This window comes from Propithecus coquereli, unplaced genomic scaffold (assembly GCF_000956105.1).
Source record: "Propithecus coquereli isolate 6110/MARCELLA unplaced genomic scaffold, Pcoq_1.0 Scaffold516, whole genome shotgun sequence".
Lineage (NCBI taxonomy): Eukaryota > Metazoa > Chordata > Mammalia > Primates > Indriidae > Propithecus > Propithecus coquereli.
In genome coordinates this window covers 554,406-574,635 of record NW_012151019.1, presented here as the reverse complement: position 1 = coordinate 574,635, position 20,230 = coordinate 554,406, and the positions used below count along the sequence as shown (strand labels likewise).

Sequence of the window (20,230 nt, the reverse complement as noted above, 5' to 3'; positions counted from 1 at the left end):
TGGCTAAGCAAGTCTGAAATTTTTAGTGTCGTCAGTCAGGATGGGAAGACCATATCAAAGGCAGGCTGGAATTCACAGGCATGGGCCAAAGCTATTGTGCACAGCCAGTCAGGAAAGGAAGGTCACAAGCAGAATGGAACTCCACAGGCTCAGGTGGAAGCTCCCATCCACAGAAGGAATTTCTCTTTTTGGGGGATGCCTAAGTCCTGCTTTTAAGGACTTTTCCACTAGTTCAATCAGGCCTACATGGATTACCTAGGATAATGTGCCTTCCTTCAATTCAACTGATTAAGGACTGTGATTACATTTGCAAAATACCTTCACAGCAACATCTCAGTTATGTTTGATTGAATAACTGGGGACTGTACCCTATCCATGATGACATATCAAAAAAGCTATCACAGTGATTGAAGATGGCAAAACTTGACCTGAAATTTACATGAGTAAATACTCAAGAATAGCCAAGGAAATTGAACAACAGTGAGGAAGGACTTGCTTACCTAGATATCAAAGTAGAACCGTAAATCAGTACAATATTTACTAGATTAGTGAAATAGAAGTAGAATCCAGAAACAGAGCCCAGGATATATTTGAGAATTTGAAACTATAAACTAATTTTAATTTAGTGAGAAAAAGGATAGATTATCTTATAAGCAATGTTGGCACAACTGGCTGTTCATAAGGAAGAAAATAAAATTGAACTTCATCTTACACCATATGCAAAAATAAATTTCACTTGTAGGAAAAGCAAAGATTCTTAACTGGGAGTGGTACTGAATCTCTGCAGATATTTTTGGTTGTCACAGTGACTGGATGGCTCTTGTGGCATTTAGTGGGCCATGAATGTCAGAAGCATTCCCATTGAGAAACACTGCATTAGAGATTTAAATATAAAAAACAAAATATCTTGCAATAAAATCTAGAAAACTACATATACAGTCTAGGAGCAAGGAGGATCCTTTAGTCTAAAAGGACTAAAACTCAAGAAGATGTAAAAGCAAAGTAGAACATGTTTGACTATATGCAATTTAAAAATGTTTACATGACAAAAGATATTATGGAGTTGGTAGACAAATGGCAGCTCTGGTGAACAGTATTTGTATAGCACAGATGACAAAGTTTTCATCTACTATACAAGGTGCTTTTATAAATTAACAGGAGAAAGACAGCTCAGTAAAAACGTGGGCAATGTATGCAGAGAGGTTTTCACAGAAGAGCAGATCCAACTGTCCTGTAAACATGAAAAAAAAATGCTCAAATTTCCTAGCGATGGTCAGGGAAATAAAATTTAAAGTAGTAAAGACATAATGAAATGTCACTGTATATCTTTTAGACTTACAAATTAAAAAGAGTAAGAACATTTGTTGCTATATTTTTTGGCTTTCCGTATCTGGTTTTTGTAGCTTTATTTCTTTTTGTTGTCACTTTTGTTTTTACTTCTGTCACTGTGCTGTCTTTTAGTAGCATCTGCTCTTTTTATTTAGTTCCTCTATAAGAGGCAGTGTTGTATTGTGAAAGAGTACGGGTTCTATCTTCGATGCTTATTAGTGTCATGAACTTGCCTACGGTCCCAGAGGCGCAGCTTTGTCAGCTGAATTGTAAAGGGTTGACTCTAAGATGCCTCCCAGCCCTATAGTTTGTGAAACCATTTTTGCATACCGCTTTTTAACGAATTTTCCTCCCTCAGGAACGTTTGGACGAAGCAAATGCTGCACTGGATTCAGCATCACGACTTACAGAACAGTTAGATCTAAAGGAAGAACAAATTGAAGAACTTAAAAAACAAAGTAGGTTTTTTTGTTTTTTCCTTTTTCCCCTCTGTAACACTAGTGCTGAATCAAATGTAATCTTCTGCCAGAAATTGGCACAGTTGCGTGAGACCAATGTCATTGGTGTGAGACTTCTATTTCCATCACCCGTGACTGATTTGCTTCAATTTAGGTATGAACCTAGTGAAACCAGAGTCATTAAGTTGGCCCTGGCTGTCCAGTTAGTTTTCCTGGATGTTAAGGCAATGCTGTTGTGTTGGCTGTCACCCCGTTGACCATCAGGGAGATTGGTTGGACTTATGTGACTTTTTATGGTTATGACTTTTTCCTGATCAATTCATTTGCATTCTACCTAACGCCATCTGATCTGTTAGGGCAGTATTCTCAAATAAAACAGTAACTTTTTATAGAATGAATGTCTGGGTATAACTAGATTTTTATGATTATTGATGGTGTTTTATACACTCATCGCATATTTTTTGGTGTTTGTAGGATATCTCATACTCTCTGTCAGTTCCCTAAAGTGAGTCCTGTGTTTAGGATTATCGGTTGGGCCTCAGATACTCAGGTGGTTCATAGTGTTTTGTTAAATCTAATAGCTGACAAAGATGGTATGTCCTCATTTAATCTCTCATTTAGGGGCAACTAGGAAGTTGAAGCTATTCTAGGGCTGCATTTAGTAATAATTCAATGTTTTTTGGAAAGGTGATAATAGAGCCTAGAAATGCATCAACTTTAGGTGTCTAGGTTAGGCAGAGCAGTAACAAGACATGTAATGAAGAAATACAGGCCGGGCGTTGGGGCTCACGCCTGTAATCCTAGCACTCTGGGAGGCCAAGGCGGGAGGATTGCTTCAGGTCAGGAGCTTGAGACCCTGTCTCTACTAAAAAATATAAAAAATTAGCTAGGCAACTAAAAATGGAAAAATTAGCCCAGCATGGTGGTGCATACCTGTAGTCGCCAGCTACTCGGGAGGCTGAGGCAGGAGGATCACTTGAGCCCAGGAATCTGAGGTTGCCGTGAGCTAGGCTGACACCACTGCACTCTAGCCTGGGTTGACGGAGTGAGACTCTGTCTCAAGAAAAAAAAAAAAATATGTAATACCTAATATTAAGTAGAAATTAGAGATGGGCCAAAATAGAAAGAGATGATACAGCAGAGATACTTTAAACAGAAACAGTGACTTGGACACAACAGAGGCAAGCAGGCAGGAACCACTGAAATGTGGATCCCAAAGGACAAGACAAAGAGTAAATTGGCCTAAATCCAGCAGGAGACAGGAGATGGAAGATTCTTAGGAACACAAAAAACAATAAGATAGATGTGAAGTAGTTGTCCTCAGAATAACTTGATTCTGAGGCAAATGACTGCCCAACTAGAAGTTCTCTACCTTGTTAGACTTGGCCAGCCAGTAACTCTTAAGTCTAGTGGAGGGCCTGGAAATGGGCAGCAAGGAAACAATTACACATGAGTGTCTGTTGTGGACATTTGATATAACATATACTGTATTAGTCCTCTCTTCATTTACTTTTCATAAACTCTAAAATAGGTGGTATTAGTTCCATTTTATAGGTGAAAGAAACTGAGATTTGAACTTTGATCTTTTTACCCATTACAAAACTCATGATCTTTCCATGTTACTGTATTCTTATCACCAGGAAGATGGTGATTTATAGTCTGACTTGTGTTTCGTTCTCTCTTCTCTATTTTTATATATATCTATCTCCATCTCCCTTGAAGATATGGTATTATCCTCTGTGTTGTGCTCTAAATATTGAAATGGTTGCCTTTACCAAGAGGCAGTATTTATTGGGAGAACAATCTAGTTAGATTGAAGGCCAGTGCAACTGCAGCATTATCTGGAAGACATACGGGCAACCCAAAGGAGACACACAGGATACCTACAGGGTTAGCTGTAGACTAATGGAGGTGAAAAGGTAATGTCGTGGACTGACTCATTGGTTTGTGACAATTCAGTGCTATATGTCATGCTACTATAATATCTAAGGCCACATTCCCTTTTAGGCATCCACCTGAATCATTCCCAGTAGTTGGCTCAGATCGTAAGATAAAAATTCTATGACTTATCAAGTCCTTGCAATACAGGTTGAGCATCCCTAATCCAAAAAGCCAAAGTCTGAAATGCTCCAAAGTTCGAAACTTTTTGAGTGCTAACATGACACTCAAAGGAAATGCTTACTGGAGCATTTTGGATTTTTGGATTAGGGGTGCTCAACCAATAAGTACTATGATGCAAATATTCCAAAATTTGAAATCCAAAACACTCTGGTTCCAAGCATTTCAGATAAGGGATACTCAACCTATATTTAGTACTTGTTCTGGTATCCATTTAAAGCCCTAGTAGTAGAATATTTTCAGATTTTCTTGATTATATCTGGTAAGGCTTAGGTGGCCTAAGGTCCTAGTCATGTAAAAAATTATAATTAATGTTCATCATGAATATGTAGGAACTTTGGCCTCATTTCATGAGGCAGTATTAGCTACAGAAAAAGCTCTGTTTGATTATGCTTGTACAACTGGTATTTGAAAGTGCAGGCAAGAGGCCAGTGTTACACAGACAGGAAGGGGAGTAAAGAGACAGTTGATTCTGTTATGTCTTTAAGTCATTCTTGCCATTTACAGCTCTTCTTAACAATCTATTTTCTTAATTACCTAAGTGCTTAATATCGCTTTTATATCTCTAAACACTAATGTGATTTTATTTTCTCAAAGCTGCACTGTTGATTTGATAATATAAATAAAACTTTGATTGGCTTGTTTCAAAAGAATCACTGTATATTTTTTCTCATAGATCATTAAGTACTTTAAATGTTGATTGATGTTGTAATACTGTACTTTATTTTTAACACAAAACTTGGCCAGACAGCAAAAATATTTGCCAGGAGAAACAATTTTGAAAAAGACAAATTGGCTTTTGTTGCAAGAAAGTACATAGAGGCTCGAACTGTAGAGGCAAAATACTGTTTTATTTCTGAGCCCCCATAGACTAATGATTAGTTGATATACAGTTTCAGCATCTAAACAGTATTAGGAAACTCACTTTAGAAAGTACTATATTCAAAATGGTTGATTGTGTCATTGCTGCTATAGATGAGATGATTCAGTTTGGACATGAAGAGAGAGCTCTTGCATATAGCACCAATATTAAAAGAGTGGATTGTTGATAATTCCAGTCATTTCTTACAGTATGTACATGTATCTATAGTTATGAATTAAGGGTATTTACAGGCCTTGTATGAAAAGTATGAAGATAGATGCCTATCAGGCATTAAATACTTAATGAGAACCAACTGCTTGGCTTCCTGTTAGGTGCTATGTGAGATGCTAGATAGGATCCCTTTTTCAAGCAGCTTAGCTAAGGAAATGACATATACATGGGTACACCATAGGTTAGTAATTTAAGACAGTGGTGTGCAACAGTCATCGTAAGACAGTGCATATTTAGTTCCTCCAGAATCCCATTAAGGATCAGGCAGTATTCCATGGAGGAAAGGAACTTAAGTAGAGCCTTAAACCAGTAGTAGGGAACTGTTTAAATCTCTCCCTTCCTCCCCGTCTCTTTCTCCTTCTCCCCCTCCCTCCTTCTCCCTAGGAAAGTAGCAATGAAAAGAAACCCTAAGATCCTATAGTTACTATAGTTTAATAGAAAATGTTGGCTGGTAAAAGAATTACTGCTGTCTTTCCCTTTAGAAATTATTCTTTCAACATTTTATCCAAAAGTGTTCTTTTTTTTTCTTTTTTAATAATTTTCTTTAGAATTCTTTTTTTCTCTATTTTTTAGTAGAGATGGGGTCTCGCTCTTGCTCAAGTTGGTCTCGAACTCCTGAGCTCAAACGATCCACCCGCCTCGGCCTCCCACAGTGTTAGGATTACAGGCGTGAGCCACCGCGCCCGGCCAGAAAGTATTCTTCTTCAATGTAGTTCAAGACTTATTTCATATGCCATCCTATATCCAAACTCAGTACACTGGTCTATGAAGCAGATAGGACATTATTTTTCATTAAGTACTCTGAGTTGATCAGAGTTCATAAGTTCTATGGAATTGTGATTGATGAGAAAATATACACCTATGTGAACCTGGACTGTAGCCGAACCATTACAACATGTGTTATCTTGCAGTATTTATGGCCATTTTCCTTCTTTCACTTCGTGTTTTCTATCATGATCCTTGAGATAAATTCCTCCTTAAATGAAAATGATTGGGTGAATTGGGGGAAAAAAAAAAAAGCACAGGAGAGTTCTTGTTTTGATAACCACGATTCAGAAGGGTGGTAAATTTTATGATACACAAACAAAAGTAAGTTTTTGTGAGCAACACAAATTTAGTTCCAGCATCAGGAAATCTTTTAGTCTGTATACCAGTTTATGCCAGTATCTTAAAGGACCCCATAACTGATTTTTTTTTTCAAAAACAACAGTTAGTGGCTGCTTTTAAAAAAGTTTTCTATGAGTTGAGAATGGAAAATTTCCTTACAGTATTTTTTAAAAGAAAATCTAGAAGAATGTATAAAATGAGTCCCAGTAAAATCTACTGTAATGTGAAGTATAAAAACATGTTTAAAACTATAAATATAAAAGAAGCTTAAAATGTTTTTCATGGAACTACCTTTATGGTGCTGGATGGTAGAGTTTTTATTTTAAATAAAGACATTCCGTTTTCTAGGACATGATTTATACAAGAAAACATATAATGTCTTGTTGAACACAGGCCAAATACATTCCCAGACGCTTTGTTACCCAAACCTTTTGAGGGATTTCTTTATAGATGTTTTTGGCAGAAGTGGTGATTTTAGAGGAAACATATAAGAAGTACCAGATGCAGTTTTCTGAATTGCCATAAATGGTTAAAAAATTATTTGTGATGATATAAACATCTGGATATACTAGACAATGCCAAAATAATGAGTTAAGAAAGAAGCGTATATCAATTAGGTAAATAATTAAGCCCCTTTCAACTTAATGGTTACATTTTTTAAAGTGTGTCTCCCTAATATTAATACCTAAACTGAACTGTTTTGGAAATTGCAGTTTTTTAAAGATAATTCCTCTAAATATCTAGTAAATTATGTAGTGATGAGAATGTTTTCAGTTAATGTGTACTTTTCCTTGTTTCTTTTTGTATGGATTAGAACATAAATCATTTGTTCTTTTTGTCCTGTGTTCTTTTCTTTCCAGATATTCTCCCTTCCCAGAGAAAATGACTATTTCATTTATTTCCCAAATAGTCATTGTTTATTTGCTGTGTACCAAGAACTACAATAGGCATTGGAGATATAAAGACAAGGAAACAAAAGTCTTACCTTCAGAAGGTTTATAGTCAGGCAGGAAGGGAAGACAACATGTAATCAAATACATACAACAAATTGTGAGAGGAAAGAGCGACCCTTCTGCTTGGTGACGGTGGCATGGAAGGATAGAAAAGGATGGTGAACAGTATACTTGACCTTGCTTGAATGATGAGTAGGTACAGCTCAGAAGGCAAGGGAGTGGGGGGAAAACATTCTAGACAGAGGGAAGAATTCCGGTGAAACCGTGGCACAATCTGGAAACCGGCTGAAGATACGGTTGACTAGTAATGACCAAGGGTGGTGTGTATATGTGTGTGCATGTGTGTATATATGTGGTGTGTTGATGTGGAGTACTGAGAAGGTAGAGGTGGAAGTGGGTTGCTGTATGGAGTAATAAAACTCTAAGTATGGATCACAAGCACAATTTGTAAACTGAAGTCAAAATGATAATATAAAAGAACAAATGACACTAGGTAGAGACTATAGTCAATTGAAGAGTATTTCTTATGGAGGTGGCAGATTCTCTGCTCCACCCAGCTGTTGCCACACAGGAATGTGGGCCCAGTGTTGCCAAATCTTCAGATCTTTCAGAGAGACACTGGAAATCTGGATTTTTTTTTGGTGAAATATCCCAATTTTTTGATGTGACACATAATTTAAGTTTTTCTAAAAACCCTATGTGGACTGAACAGAATCCTCCTTTGGGCTGAATGTAGTCCATGCTGATTGCAGTAGGTAGGGACTTTGAGAAATGAGTTGAGGTTCAGGCTGCAGCTTAGAAAGCCTTGTGTCATTAGTATATTTTCTGTAGTGATGAGAATATTCAGTACCTGGAAACCTTACTACAGCTGTTTTACTTGTCACTGACAAAATTGCATTCCTTTCTTTTGAGATATGCCTGGTCTGTGTAAACCTTCTAAAATCAAATAGATTATTCTGTGTTCGTCAGAGGGAGAAAAAATTAAATATATAACTTGACTTATAATATTTACTCTTTTAAAGATTTTTTCTGTTGCTATATGGAAAAATATAGTACAGATTATCTAAACTGATAATAAAGGGCTGAGGGAAGAGAACAGAGAGGGAAAATAAATTCGATTTGGTTACATTAACACATTGACTGCCACACTAGAAAAAAAATATTTTTTTTCCTTGGGGCCATGATGTTTTATTATGAAAATAGAATGAAAACTTCGAAAACAAAATGATCCTTTCTAATTTAATGAAAAATTTTTTATTTTTTATTGTTTTCTGTGCTTGAGTTATGTGCTACTTGAGAAGAAGTTCACGCAGCTCCCAAGGTGAAGAGATGTGTGAGTTACATATGCTTCACGAGGCCCTGGGCTCAAAACTAGCATGAGTTATATACAACTCACACAGCAGTTAATGTGTTTAAAAATATTTATATAAAATCTCTTTCAAGTGTACATAATAACTCCAGTTAACTGTACAAATAATCCAGCCGACCTTAACCTGTTTCATTTTAATCACAGATTATGATCTAATGGAATTCAAATTAATGAGATTATACTGTATTAATAAAATTCTTTCCCTGTGAGTTTATTGCCAGAAGTTGAATAAGTAAGTTCCTTTTTACTCAGCAATTAATAATTATGATTATGGGACAAGAAAGCATTTACTATGTACTCTCTAGACCAGGAGTCCCCAACCTATGGTGAGGTGTATAATTATTTCATTATATATTACAATGTAATGATAATAGAAATAAAATGCACAATAAATTTAATATGCTTGAATCATCCTGAAACCATATGCCCCCCCTCTCATCACCCCAGTCCATGGAAAAATTGTCTTCCATGAAAACAGTCCCTGGTGCGAAAAAGGTTGGGGACCGCTGCCCTAGACCTTAAAATTCTGTTCTGATATGGTTGAAAAGAATTCAGTTAAAAGACAAAGCAGATGCTAATATAGCTTAATTTCAGATTGTAAATAGATACGATATCTTTTAAAAATATATTATTTGGTGTTAAAAGTGATCTTGTGTAAGTTGAAAGGCAGTAATAAAAAAGCCATCTAATTTCTAGCTTTTGCTTATGTTTAATCAAATGGAGAGGCTGAATTTCCTTTATTAGGTTTAATACTGGATCAGATTTAAATTATTTTTAAGGTAGCCAATGCAAATAAGACATCACACCTAATTTATTTACTGACATTTATGTGTATATATATTTATATATATATGTGAAATCATCTTTCTAACATTTTTTTCTTCTGTTGACTCTTTTGGTTCTTAGAGATGACTTATATTCAAAATAGAGGGGAAAAATTACAAAATATTAACATTAAACAAAGTGATATATGTGATATTGATTACAGCTAGATTAAAAGATGAACTCTTTAGTTATTTTAAGAAATCAGACGAATGAATACTAATGCTTTGTAAAGCACTTTACTGTTTAGAAAAGTCACATTTGATCATTCAGTTGATTCTCTCAAAATCCTTTGAGACAAGCATGCTCATTTTACAAAATAGGCAACAAATCTGGCCCAGATGATAGGACCATGATTCATGTCCAGGTCCTCTGACTCTCAAGTTCTATGCTCGATCTACTTTTCTTTTTTTCCAGTCAGGTGCCTGTTCAATAAATCTGACTTAGTCATGAAATATGCAAATGACTTTATAAGGAGTGTGACTAATTTAAAAATGTAGTACAATTAATTTTAAGATGTTTTCTGAAGACAGTATTATAGTGTACTGTCACTAATCACAAATAAACTGTAAAATTATGATGTGCTGATTTGTTGTAGTCAGTTGCAGTTATGTTCAATTTTGGTTTTAAATCAAATGTTGAAGACCATGGCACCATCTCTAGGTGTTTCAGAGAAGAGACTCTGATATGACAAGTTTTACTGCGTCAAACATTTTGAGTAACTCTTCCTCCAAACTAAACTAAATCTCAATTGCTTTATTGCTTAACTTCAAAGTTCAAAGTGCCCCACCCCTTTTTTTTTAACTTCCAAAGAATTATTTTGGCATGTGAGATTATTTCACGGGAATATTGTATTTGGCTTAAAACCCATTTCTAAATAACCATATTTTGCCTGCCCATATAAATACAGTTGTGATTTCAAATTGTGGTTTGAATTAGAGTTCAGTTTTTGTAGAGAAATATTCAGAATCTCTGATGGGAGGAGAACAAGGGTGCTCGGAGAAAAAGAGGCATCTGTTAGGGACCTTTGAAGTGGGTGTTTGACATTCCTTTCTTTCCCAAACCTTTCATAGTTAATATTGTCCTTCTAGCTAGCCCCTTCCCCTAGATTCTGGGTTTTTTCCCCTAGACACAAATGTCAGAATACATTTAAACCAGTACTTGGATTTGAAACAGCCCTTTGCATTCCATATCACATTAGCTCAGGGACCAACTATACATTCCTATAGTGAGTTTAAGAAATTTTGACCCTGTTGTCATTTTGGTCTTAAGGATGTTTTGACTCCACATTTCTGAATACAGAGATTTTAATCAAAATTATGCCAATCTTAGTTTTCATCAAGAAAATATTTTTGATTTGAACTTTAACACTGATTTCTTCATTATTTTCTCATAGAGCAAAGTTAAAATTTTCTAACTTATTTTACTAAAATAATTTTTATCAGAATCAACTCTGCTTTGTAAATTTTACTCTGAAGATGTCTATCATTTAGTTTGGTCTTTTTTAAAAAAATAAAATGTCATATAGTGTTTATATCCTGCTTATGTTTTAAGACAGTGCTGTCCAATAGAAACACACTGTGAGCCACATGTACTTTTAAATTTTTAGTAGCCATGTTAAAACAGTAAAAAGATAAAGGTGAAATTAATTTTGATAATATATTTTATTAAACCCAGTATATCCAAATTACTATCATTTTGCCATGTAATCAGTATAAAAACTATTAGTTTTAGAGGAAAATAGGTAGGAGAAGGGAGCTCTCAGAGAAAGGGAAGGTGAGGGTGGGGTAAGTAGTGGGCAAGTTTGACCTCTGTTTCTCTGCTACCTTTTTATAGTCCTGAGGAGGAGTGCTGGCTTCTTTGGCTTGTGTGTGAGGTGGTTAAGTCAGAACAGTGACAAGAAATTAATTTATATGCTTTTCTTCCTCTGAATAGATGAGAATTCTATTCACATCCAGAATGTAGTGCTAGAAAAGGCTCAGATAACACAATGAGCTCATAGTATACATGTGCACATTAATAATCTAAAATGCCTTTAACTGACTCAGACTTTAGTAATAGTCCTGTTCTTTCTCTTCCCTTCTCTTCTTTTCCCCCCTCTCTCTCATGTCCAAGTTTAAATTCCTTATTGGAAAGACAGGAAAGGAAAAGTTCGTAGTAGATTTTCCAAACACAAACCTTGCTTTTATAATATGGTTATGGCAACCATCTCTATTTTGGTAAAGTTGGCCTATTATATGAATGACATTTTGCAATTTAGATTTTTACAATTTTGAAAAACCACAAGCCATTGCAAACAGTTAAACTAGATGTTTTATATATGCATTTAGTACCGTAAATCAGAATTTTAGGCATTGTACAGAAGTGTAATACAGGACAGAATGGAAACATAAAACAGACCTGGCCTAATCTGAAAGGCTCAGAGGAAAATTCTTCAAGGAAGTGAGTTGGGAATAGAGACATGAAAGGTGAATAGGAGTTACGAGGCTGTACTGATGGAAAAAAGCTTTCCAGGCAGAAGAAAAACCATTGCAGAATTCTTGCAGTGGGAATTGAGAATCCAGAAATATACCATACATTTATGGTCAATCGATTTCAACAGAAGTGCCAAAAGAATACTTTTCTTTACCATATAGTACTAGAACAAGCAGGCGCAACAACATACAAAAGAATGAAGCCAACCCCTACCCCTACCTCATGCCATGCACAAAAATTAACTCAAAATGAGTCATAGACCTAAATTTTGGAGTTAAAACTGTAAAACTCTTAGAAGAAAACATAGGAGTAAATCTTCGTGATGTTGGGTTAGGTAATGGTTTCTTAGATAGGATACCAAAAGCACAAGCAACAGAAGAAAAAATAAGTTGGAATTCATCAAACTTTAAAACTTCTGTGCTTCAAAGGATACCATTAAAAAAGTGAAATGACAATATACAGAATGGAAAAAATTGTTTGCAAGTCATATATCTGATGAGAGAACTTGTCTCCAGCTGCTATTAGGAAAATGCAGCATAACTCAAAGAAAGATTTGTGGAAAGAGGTCAAAATCTAGTGTTAGGCTGTATTTCTTGATTTGAAAAGTAGAACTCTACTGCAAAGCAGTCTCATTTTCATTTCCTTCAGAACAAAAACTTACGATGTAGCTTAAAATTAGTGAACATCTCTTTCAGCTCAAACTATCCATTCCATGCTTAACTAGGAGTTCCTTAGTCCAAGAATCCTAACCCTGTGGCATGGTTGAATTTGTGAACAGTGTCTCTCCTGTTGTAATTCTAGACTTTGCCTTTAATACTGCTTAAATTCCAAGTATTCCACCAAGACTTTACAGATTCTGCTTCCTTTTTAAATAATAGTTTTAAAATAAAATACTTTAAACGTCCTTTTAAATCATTCATAAGCTATAATAATTGATTAGTGTGTTAGAGCCAAGGACCTGAATTGTATTTTACAATTTCCTTACCCTAGAATACTTTGCACTATCAGCTGCATCCTGAGCCATGGTCTTAGGTGTGTTAGATACTCTTAGTCAGCTCACCAAAAACAGAAAACAGAGTCCAGCCAGGAAAGTACAAGAAGGAAAATTTAAAATTGTCCTTTCCATTCCCTCCCATTAAATAAGAGTGGCTCTGGAAATGTTTCATGCAAGGAAGCAGTGATGAAAATCTCTTTTTTTGCTGTTAAATCTCTAGAGGATGAAAATCCTCCTTGGTTTTTAAATGTTCTATTAAAGAATTGATTACTTTATTGGAGGTAAACCATATGAATTAATGCATACTCTGGCTTCTAGGTAATTTCTGTATCAAAGAGCCTAGTTCTCTGGACCAAAGAAGAGATGGAAATAATTAAGTATTCCCAACTAGAATAAGTGCTTATATTCAAAGTTCATTGAAAAGATCCTATAAATCTCATTATATCTTCATCCAGACTATTTGAATCAGTTAATGGCTATCTTTATTCACATATTTTAAAACAGATGAACTCCGACAAGAAATGCTGGATGATGTACAAAAGAAATTGATGAACTTAGTAAACAGCACAGAAGGAAAAGTGGACAAGTATGCTTTTTCCTTTTAATTTTTATATATTTTATGGCAAAAACAACTTCTACATGTAGATGTTTATATGTGATTCAGTTTTTGAAAATCTTTTCTTTTTCTTATATAGCTGTTGGTAGTTTTAATGAGGACTCAATAGAATAACTTGTTTTTTAAAGTAGAGTTTCCCCAACTAATTCTTTTTCTTAAAACCATGTGAAAGAGTTAAAACATCATCCCAATATGAAGTAGTTAGAAAATAAAAAGTTTATTTTTACCTTTCTGTTTTGGTCCCTTTACTGTCCCTAAATGAACATACTCTTGCTCAAATGTATTAGGTCTGAAACCTGGGTATATATGCAACAATATCTCATTTAATATTTTAGAAATTTAGGTATTATTAACAAATTCTCAATAAATGTGAATGGGGAACTATAAGCATAACATTAAGCACAAAAACATTTGTCACCACTTACGTGTCTGCTTCAGACGAACATCAGCCCGCAGGCACTAAGAATTGCTAATGAGGTACCCCCTCAGTGCCTCAATTATTGGGTTGAAGAAAGTAGGTAGCTAGTTAGTGATGTTTCAGAAGGGATACGTTTTGGGTTGTTTGAAATATTCTTAATTAGACTTCTCAAGATTTTTTTAAGAGTCTCTTTAAAATATTTTACTATTTAGTCTTTTTTATAATTAAATGTTTGCTTATTGTAATTAAATGTTTACATGTTTTGTTTGGGTACACTCAATGTTGAGTTAGCGTGAGCTGTTTCTACCTTTATTTTCATAGAGTCCTAATGAGAAACCTCTTCATTGGACATTTTCACACACCAAAAAATCAGCGTCATGAGGTGTTACGATTAATGGGAAGCATCCTGGGTGTCAAAAGGGAGGAAATGGAGCAGGTAACTGGACTGTGAAAGTCATTCTGAATTTATTGGTAACTAAAATAGTGGCATTGTAGAAAATTGTTTCCTTTTACTGTATAAAACTTTACTGGATATAATTTTCTCAATACTGTGGAAATGGAATCATTTTATACTACACTGGAGAGGTGGATTTGTTCAATTTGTATGATATTAGTTTAAATGTTTTGTAATTTGCAAACCACTCTCATATCAGGATGCTGAAATTTTGAGACAGGACACCTCAAAACTTTTATTCGAGATTATGCCTGAGGTTGCCCTTTATTGTATTTGTAGCTTCTGTTGGTAGAAAACATTTACTAGGAATTGGACTTGAAAAGCATGCTTTGCTACTGTCTGAAATCACATGAAAGTGGTTCTCATTTTTTTCTTTTCTTATATTGATAATATTTTTCTGTTTTAAAATAATCTTTCAGTTGTTTAATGAAGATCGGGGCGGTGTTACCAGGTGGATGACTGGGTGGCTTGGAGGAGGATCAAAAAGTGTCCCCAACACACCTTTGAGACCAAATCAGCAGTCTGTGTTTAATAGTGTAAGAACCGATTTTATTCTTGCTTTATTATTTATTCTTTATTATGTGTACCGCATTCAGTTGCAGAGAATCAGATTTCTTTTTTAGGTTATTTTATACAGCCGTTTTATTTTAGAGTTGCAGAAGCTGTGAGATTCAGAGAGGTGAACTTAAGGATAACAAGCCAGTTTTAATAATTTTATTGCATATAGATTTTATTTTAATTTTTTATATGATACGTTTATATTTCAAGGTATCAACTGTTCCTTTCTTGTGCTTGATCATGCTGCCATGAGCAGTATTGCTACTAAATTATGAGAGACTTGAAGATAGAGGCTTTACTTTACTCATGTCTGTATGTTCCAAGTCATTGAGCCAATGATTATTTTTTGAGCACCTGCTGTGTGCCATACTGTTCTAAGCATTGAGGGTGCAACTGCAAACCAGATAATAAGGTGCCTACCCTCAACAAACTAACATTCTAATAGGAGGCAGCAGTTAATAAACATGAAAACACAGTGTCTGGTATATATTAGGCTTTAGACAAATATTAATGAATTGAGTAGTACTGTGTGTTAGAGTATGGAGTTTCTTTTATTTTTTAATAAAGAGAACACTAAGGATAGGTGACTTACCCAGAGCTGGTCAAAGATAAAACCCTGTTTTACTTGGATGGCATAAAATTTAACTTAAAGGAAAAGTCTACACTACATTATTTTAATCTGGTAATGTTACTAATGATCTTTTGCTGTATTCATTCATTGGGTCTTATTAATAGTTTAGAAAATTATGTTTAATGTGTGTTTTCCTTCAATATGATTTTTCATGTCTGTGTTAACAGTTAAAATGATAAGTCGTGATGTCTTAAGTGCTGTTCATAAGTGTTATCAGTTAGCTAAGTCTCACTGTGAGGTGTTTGAAGTGAGTGTTGTCATCAAAGATTATTGATTAAATTGTTGGCCAGGCGCAGTGGCTTACATCTGTAATCCCAGCACTTTGAGAGGCTGAGGTGGGAAGATAGCTTGAGGCCAAGAGTCCAAGAGCAGCTTGGGCAACATAGTGAGACCCCGTCTCCACAAAAAAAATTATTAGCTGGGTGTGGTGGCATATACCAGTAGTCCCAGCTACTTGGGAGGCTAAGATCGGGAGTTGCTTGAAGCTTGAGGCTGTAGTTAGCTATGATGGTACCAGCCTAGGCAACAGAGCAAGACCTTGTCTCTTTTAAAAAAAAAAATCTTTGTAATGATAATTATGTAACTAAAATGCTAGTATGTCAATTGTTCATAAGGCCAATTTGTAAAAAATGATTCAAATGGCATGATTAGTTTTTAATATTTAATTACGACAGCTGTTATATTTTCTTAGTTGTAGTGAATATAATTTTATTAACTAGCCTAATATAACCAAAATATTTTTTCTTAGTCTTTTTCAGAACTTTTTGTTAAATTTCTGGAAACAGAATCTCATCCATCTGTTCCACCACCAAAGCTTTCTGTTTATGATATGAAACCTCTAGATTCACCAGGAAGAAGAAAACTGGATACAAATGTGCCAGAAAGTTTTAAAGGTAAAACTAGATATTAATTTTTTCCTACAGTTTAAAAAATGGAATGTTTAATGTATGATTATGTTTTATAGTGATATTAACTAATTTTTTAGTGTTTTTGAAAATGTATACCGCTTTCAAAATTACAAAAAGGCATCAGATTATGGCTTCATATATTCTTGTAGCAATCTGATATTTAATTGGCTTAGATTCATTTAAACCATATGCAATTTTTTCCCTTTGTGTATCAGAATAATTCTGTCTCTGTATAAGCCACTTTGAGTTATTCTTCTGGAAGTGGTGGTGAACTGGTTAAACCTTTGCTTGGCCACCTGTTTTCCTTTCTCACTAATGGTGCTCATTGCTAATCAGAGTTAGATGTGTAATTTATAGTTTGAGAAGAGTTTTTTCCACTTTTGAAAATCCAAGCTTTACACTCAGTAACCAAACCATGGCATGTTAATATGTATAAGCGCAGTTTAGTAAACTAACTTAGACCCCCAAGAATGTTAGGAAGTGCCCTTATATGTTGAAAGGTCTGCCTGGAAGTGAATGTTTGGTGGTTGTAAACATGTGTGCATATTTTTCTGACCCACTAGGTTGTAGGGGTCTTCTTTACATTCATTATCACACATTGGTATGCAATAAAATTTTTTGAGTTGAAATTAAATTATAATCCATTAGACTATAAACAAATTCTTTATTGGAAGATCTCTTTTCTGAAATTATTATATTTTAATATAGACAACATGTTTGCAAGTTGCACTGGAAAGGTATATGTTATTGGCCAGGTGTGGTGACTCAAGCCTGTAATCCTAGCATTTTGGGAGACCGAGGCGAATGGGTTGCTCAAGGCCAGGCTGGGGAACACAGTGAGACCCCTTCTCTGCAAAAAACAAAACAAATTAGCTGGCCATGGTGGTGTGCCCCCATAGTCCCTGCTGCTTAGGAGGCTGAGGCAGGAGGATCACTTGAGCGCGGGAGTTTGAGGCTGCAGTGAGCTATGATGATGCCACCATACTCCAGCCTGGGTGACAGAGCGAGATTCTGTCTCCAAAAAAAAAATAAAAAAGAAAAAGTATATGTTGTTCTACACTCAAGTTTATATTATATGTCAGATACTTAAATTTGGATGAAATGGTAAAGGATTTACATTTCGAAATTTTAAAAACTTCCTGTTATTTAGACAAATATTTCTATTTTTCTGGACTTTTACAGGAAGAGAAAATGGGAAAATTTTTCTGTTCTTTAGATACTGGTTTTGCCTGCTATATTTAGTGGAAAGTTGTAACTTTACTTAAGAGGTGTAGACTATACTGAGAACATTTTTTTCTTGTTACACTAGGTTGTAGCATCTGAAGCAGACTCCTAAATTCACCATGGCAGGCTCTTCCCTCCCTCCCTATCTCCTCTCCTTCCCTTCCCCTTCTTCCCCCTTCTTTCCTCTCCCTCCCTCTTCTTCTTCCTCCCTCCCTTCTCCTCCTTCCTCTCCCTTTCCTCCCTCCCCCTTTCTTTTTTCTTTTTTCTTTCTTTTTTTTAAGAGACAGGCTGTCACTCTACTGCCCAGGTTGGAGTGCAGTGGTCTGTTCATAGCTCACTGCAGCCTCCTCCTAGACTCAAGCAATCCTCCTGCCTCAGCCTCCCAAGTAGCTGGGACTACAGGCACATGCCACCACATCCAGCTGTCTCCTTTCTTTTATCAAGTCCAATGCCTGCTTGAATTGTATTGATCAGAGATAAAAGCCAGTGATGGTCTGAGTTGGTACAGGGTTTGCATGGGGAAAAAAGCGAGCTTAGTCTTTAATCCTGGATTTGGAAGTATGTCAGAGCTTACTAGATAACACCAGAAGCTTGTCCAGAGTTTGGAAAGTCATCATTCACAGGATGGTACAGCCTGGGAACCCCAGGAGTGCTCGACAATAGATAGATTTGGTGAATTTGTCTCAGTGCTTTCTTTGTTTTAGGAGACCTCTTTTATTTGAGTTTCCCCTTGCTGAAGTGGGCACCTTCAAAGAGGGTTGTCTCTCAACAATGAGGTTGTTAGTGGTCTTGGGTAATAAAGCAGAATCTATCCACTAAGATATAAACCAAATACCTATTCCAATAAAAATGAATTGTATCAGCCCAACTTAACAGAGACATAACCTAATTGAGCATTGTTTCCAAACCTTTGAATGCCTAAAAGATGATCAGGTAATGTACACATATATTATTTTTGCTTTTGCTAAATTAGTATTGATTCTAATTGTTGTCATTGTAATATGGGTTTGTTTTTCATGACCATTATAATTATTTGGGGAAAACTTAAGTCCTCAAGTCCTTCATCTTTCAGGTGGATAAGTAAAGAGTTTGCCTTGAACCATAGACAACACCTTTTAAAAAGTGGTTATTATAGTAAATGAAATTTATCAGTTATGTAACTGGTAGTTAAATATAAAATAATAGTATTCATGTGTTTAATTAGGTATTATGTATGCAAATACTCTTTTTCACCCCATTCCTTTCTCTCTTATTTCTTCCATCCTTCTGTATTTCATATACCCTGCGGGTGGGATGCAGAACCTTGCAGCATATGAATTAAATTTATTTGGAGGCCAAATCTGGGAACCTAAAACACAAATGTAGCATTGTTTTTACCAGAAAATGTTTTGAATTACCAAGAATGAACTTTAATCAGATTTTAGTGATACAAATTAGTATTTATGTTTAGGAATTAAGACATATTTGTGCTCTCAGTTTGAATAATTAAAGGATAGCCAAAATAATGTGCTAATCCCAGTGTTGCTACCAGCAAGATAGAATTTTAAAGTTGATAGTACTGGTAAATTGATTATTCATATATGTCCGTGTTAATCAACTTAACAATATAGAGAGAACATTCTTTATGTTATTACTTATGTTCAGAGGGTTATTTCATTTCCACCTCTTTGTGAAGGACAGGAGACTAAGGAATCCATATTTTATCATTTAGATACAGCTGAATCCAGGTCTGGTAGAAGAGCAGATGTAAATTCATTCCTGGCTCCCCGCTCCGCAGCTGTGCCTCTTATCAACCCGGCTGGACTCAGACCTGGTGGGCCTGGGCATCTTCTTTTGAAACCCATCTCAGATGTTTTGCCCACGTTTACACCTTTGCCAGTGTCACCTGACAACAGCGCTGGAGTTGTGTTGAAAGACCTTTTAAAGCAATAGATGATTCTCACGCCAGAGAAGAGATAGCACTTTAAAGAAACCACGAACACTATGTGTATGTACTTTATCACAAAGTGGCCTTTTGGAAAAAGTCATGTATTTGTTTGCATATGTACTTTCTCTGAATTTAATAAAAATATTCTTAATGCTTTTAGAAATTGCAGGTATCAGAGGAGCAAGTGTTTGCTGTATAATCTGCTTTTTTCTTACTGATTTGACCTAATTTAAGCTAGGAACGTTTGATTTATCTTTTATCCTAATTTGCAAAAATAAAGACAGACAAAAATACTGGTAGCTATATATCAGCTTTTTATTTCTTTCTGTGATTTTCAAGATCATTTAAGCTAGAGACATGTGGTTTATCTTTTAAAGGTAATCAAGAGTTTTTAATGAAGAAAAAATACTAGTGGTGACTTTTCTGCACTGTGCAGAAAATCAATATGAAGCATATATTGGTCTTGAGAGAGCTTTGTATCGACAGGCCAAGAACAAGATTGTCCCTGGGAGGTCATAGGTGCCTTGAGATGAAATGTGTATTTGTTTCTATGCAATTTTATCACGTGTGTAGGTTCGTGTGAACCCCACCTCCATCGAGGCACAGAGCACTTCCGTCACAAGGATCCCTCGTGCTGCCCTTTTATAATCACAGCCACCCCTCTCCCTGCCCCTTGCCTTAATCTCTGGCAACCATTAGCTGTTCTCCATCTCTGTAATTTTATTTTGAGAATGCTATACAAATGGAATCATATAGCACATAACCTCTTGAAATTG

At 35.5% G+C, this 20,230-nt stretch overlaps 1 protein-coding gene across 1 annotated transcript in view; it reads left to right on the top strand.

The window, feature by feature from the left end:
* Positions 1-19,617, top strand: part of TRIP11 (thyroid hormone receptor interactor 11) — a 68,448-nt gene extending 48,831 nt beyond the window's left edge. Inside the window, 6 exon segments of the mRNA XM_012656742.1 lie at positions 1,688-1,787; positions 13,223-13,304; positions 14,074-14,188; positions 14,626-14,742; positions 16,144-16,288; positions 19,239-19,617. Coding sequence (XP_012512196.1) covers positions 1,688-1,787; positions 13,223-13,304; positions 14,074-14,188; positions 14,626-14,742; positions 16,144-16,288; positions 19,239-19,459 — 780 coding nt within the window. The 3' untranslated portion in view covers positions 19,460-19,617.
* The last annotated feature ends 613 nt before the right edge of the window (positions 19,618-20,230 follow it).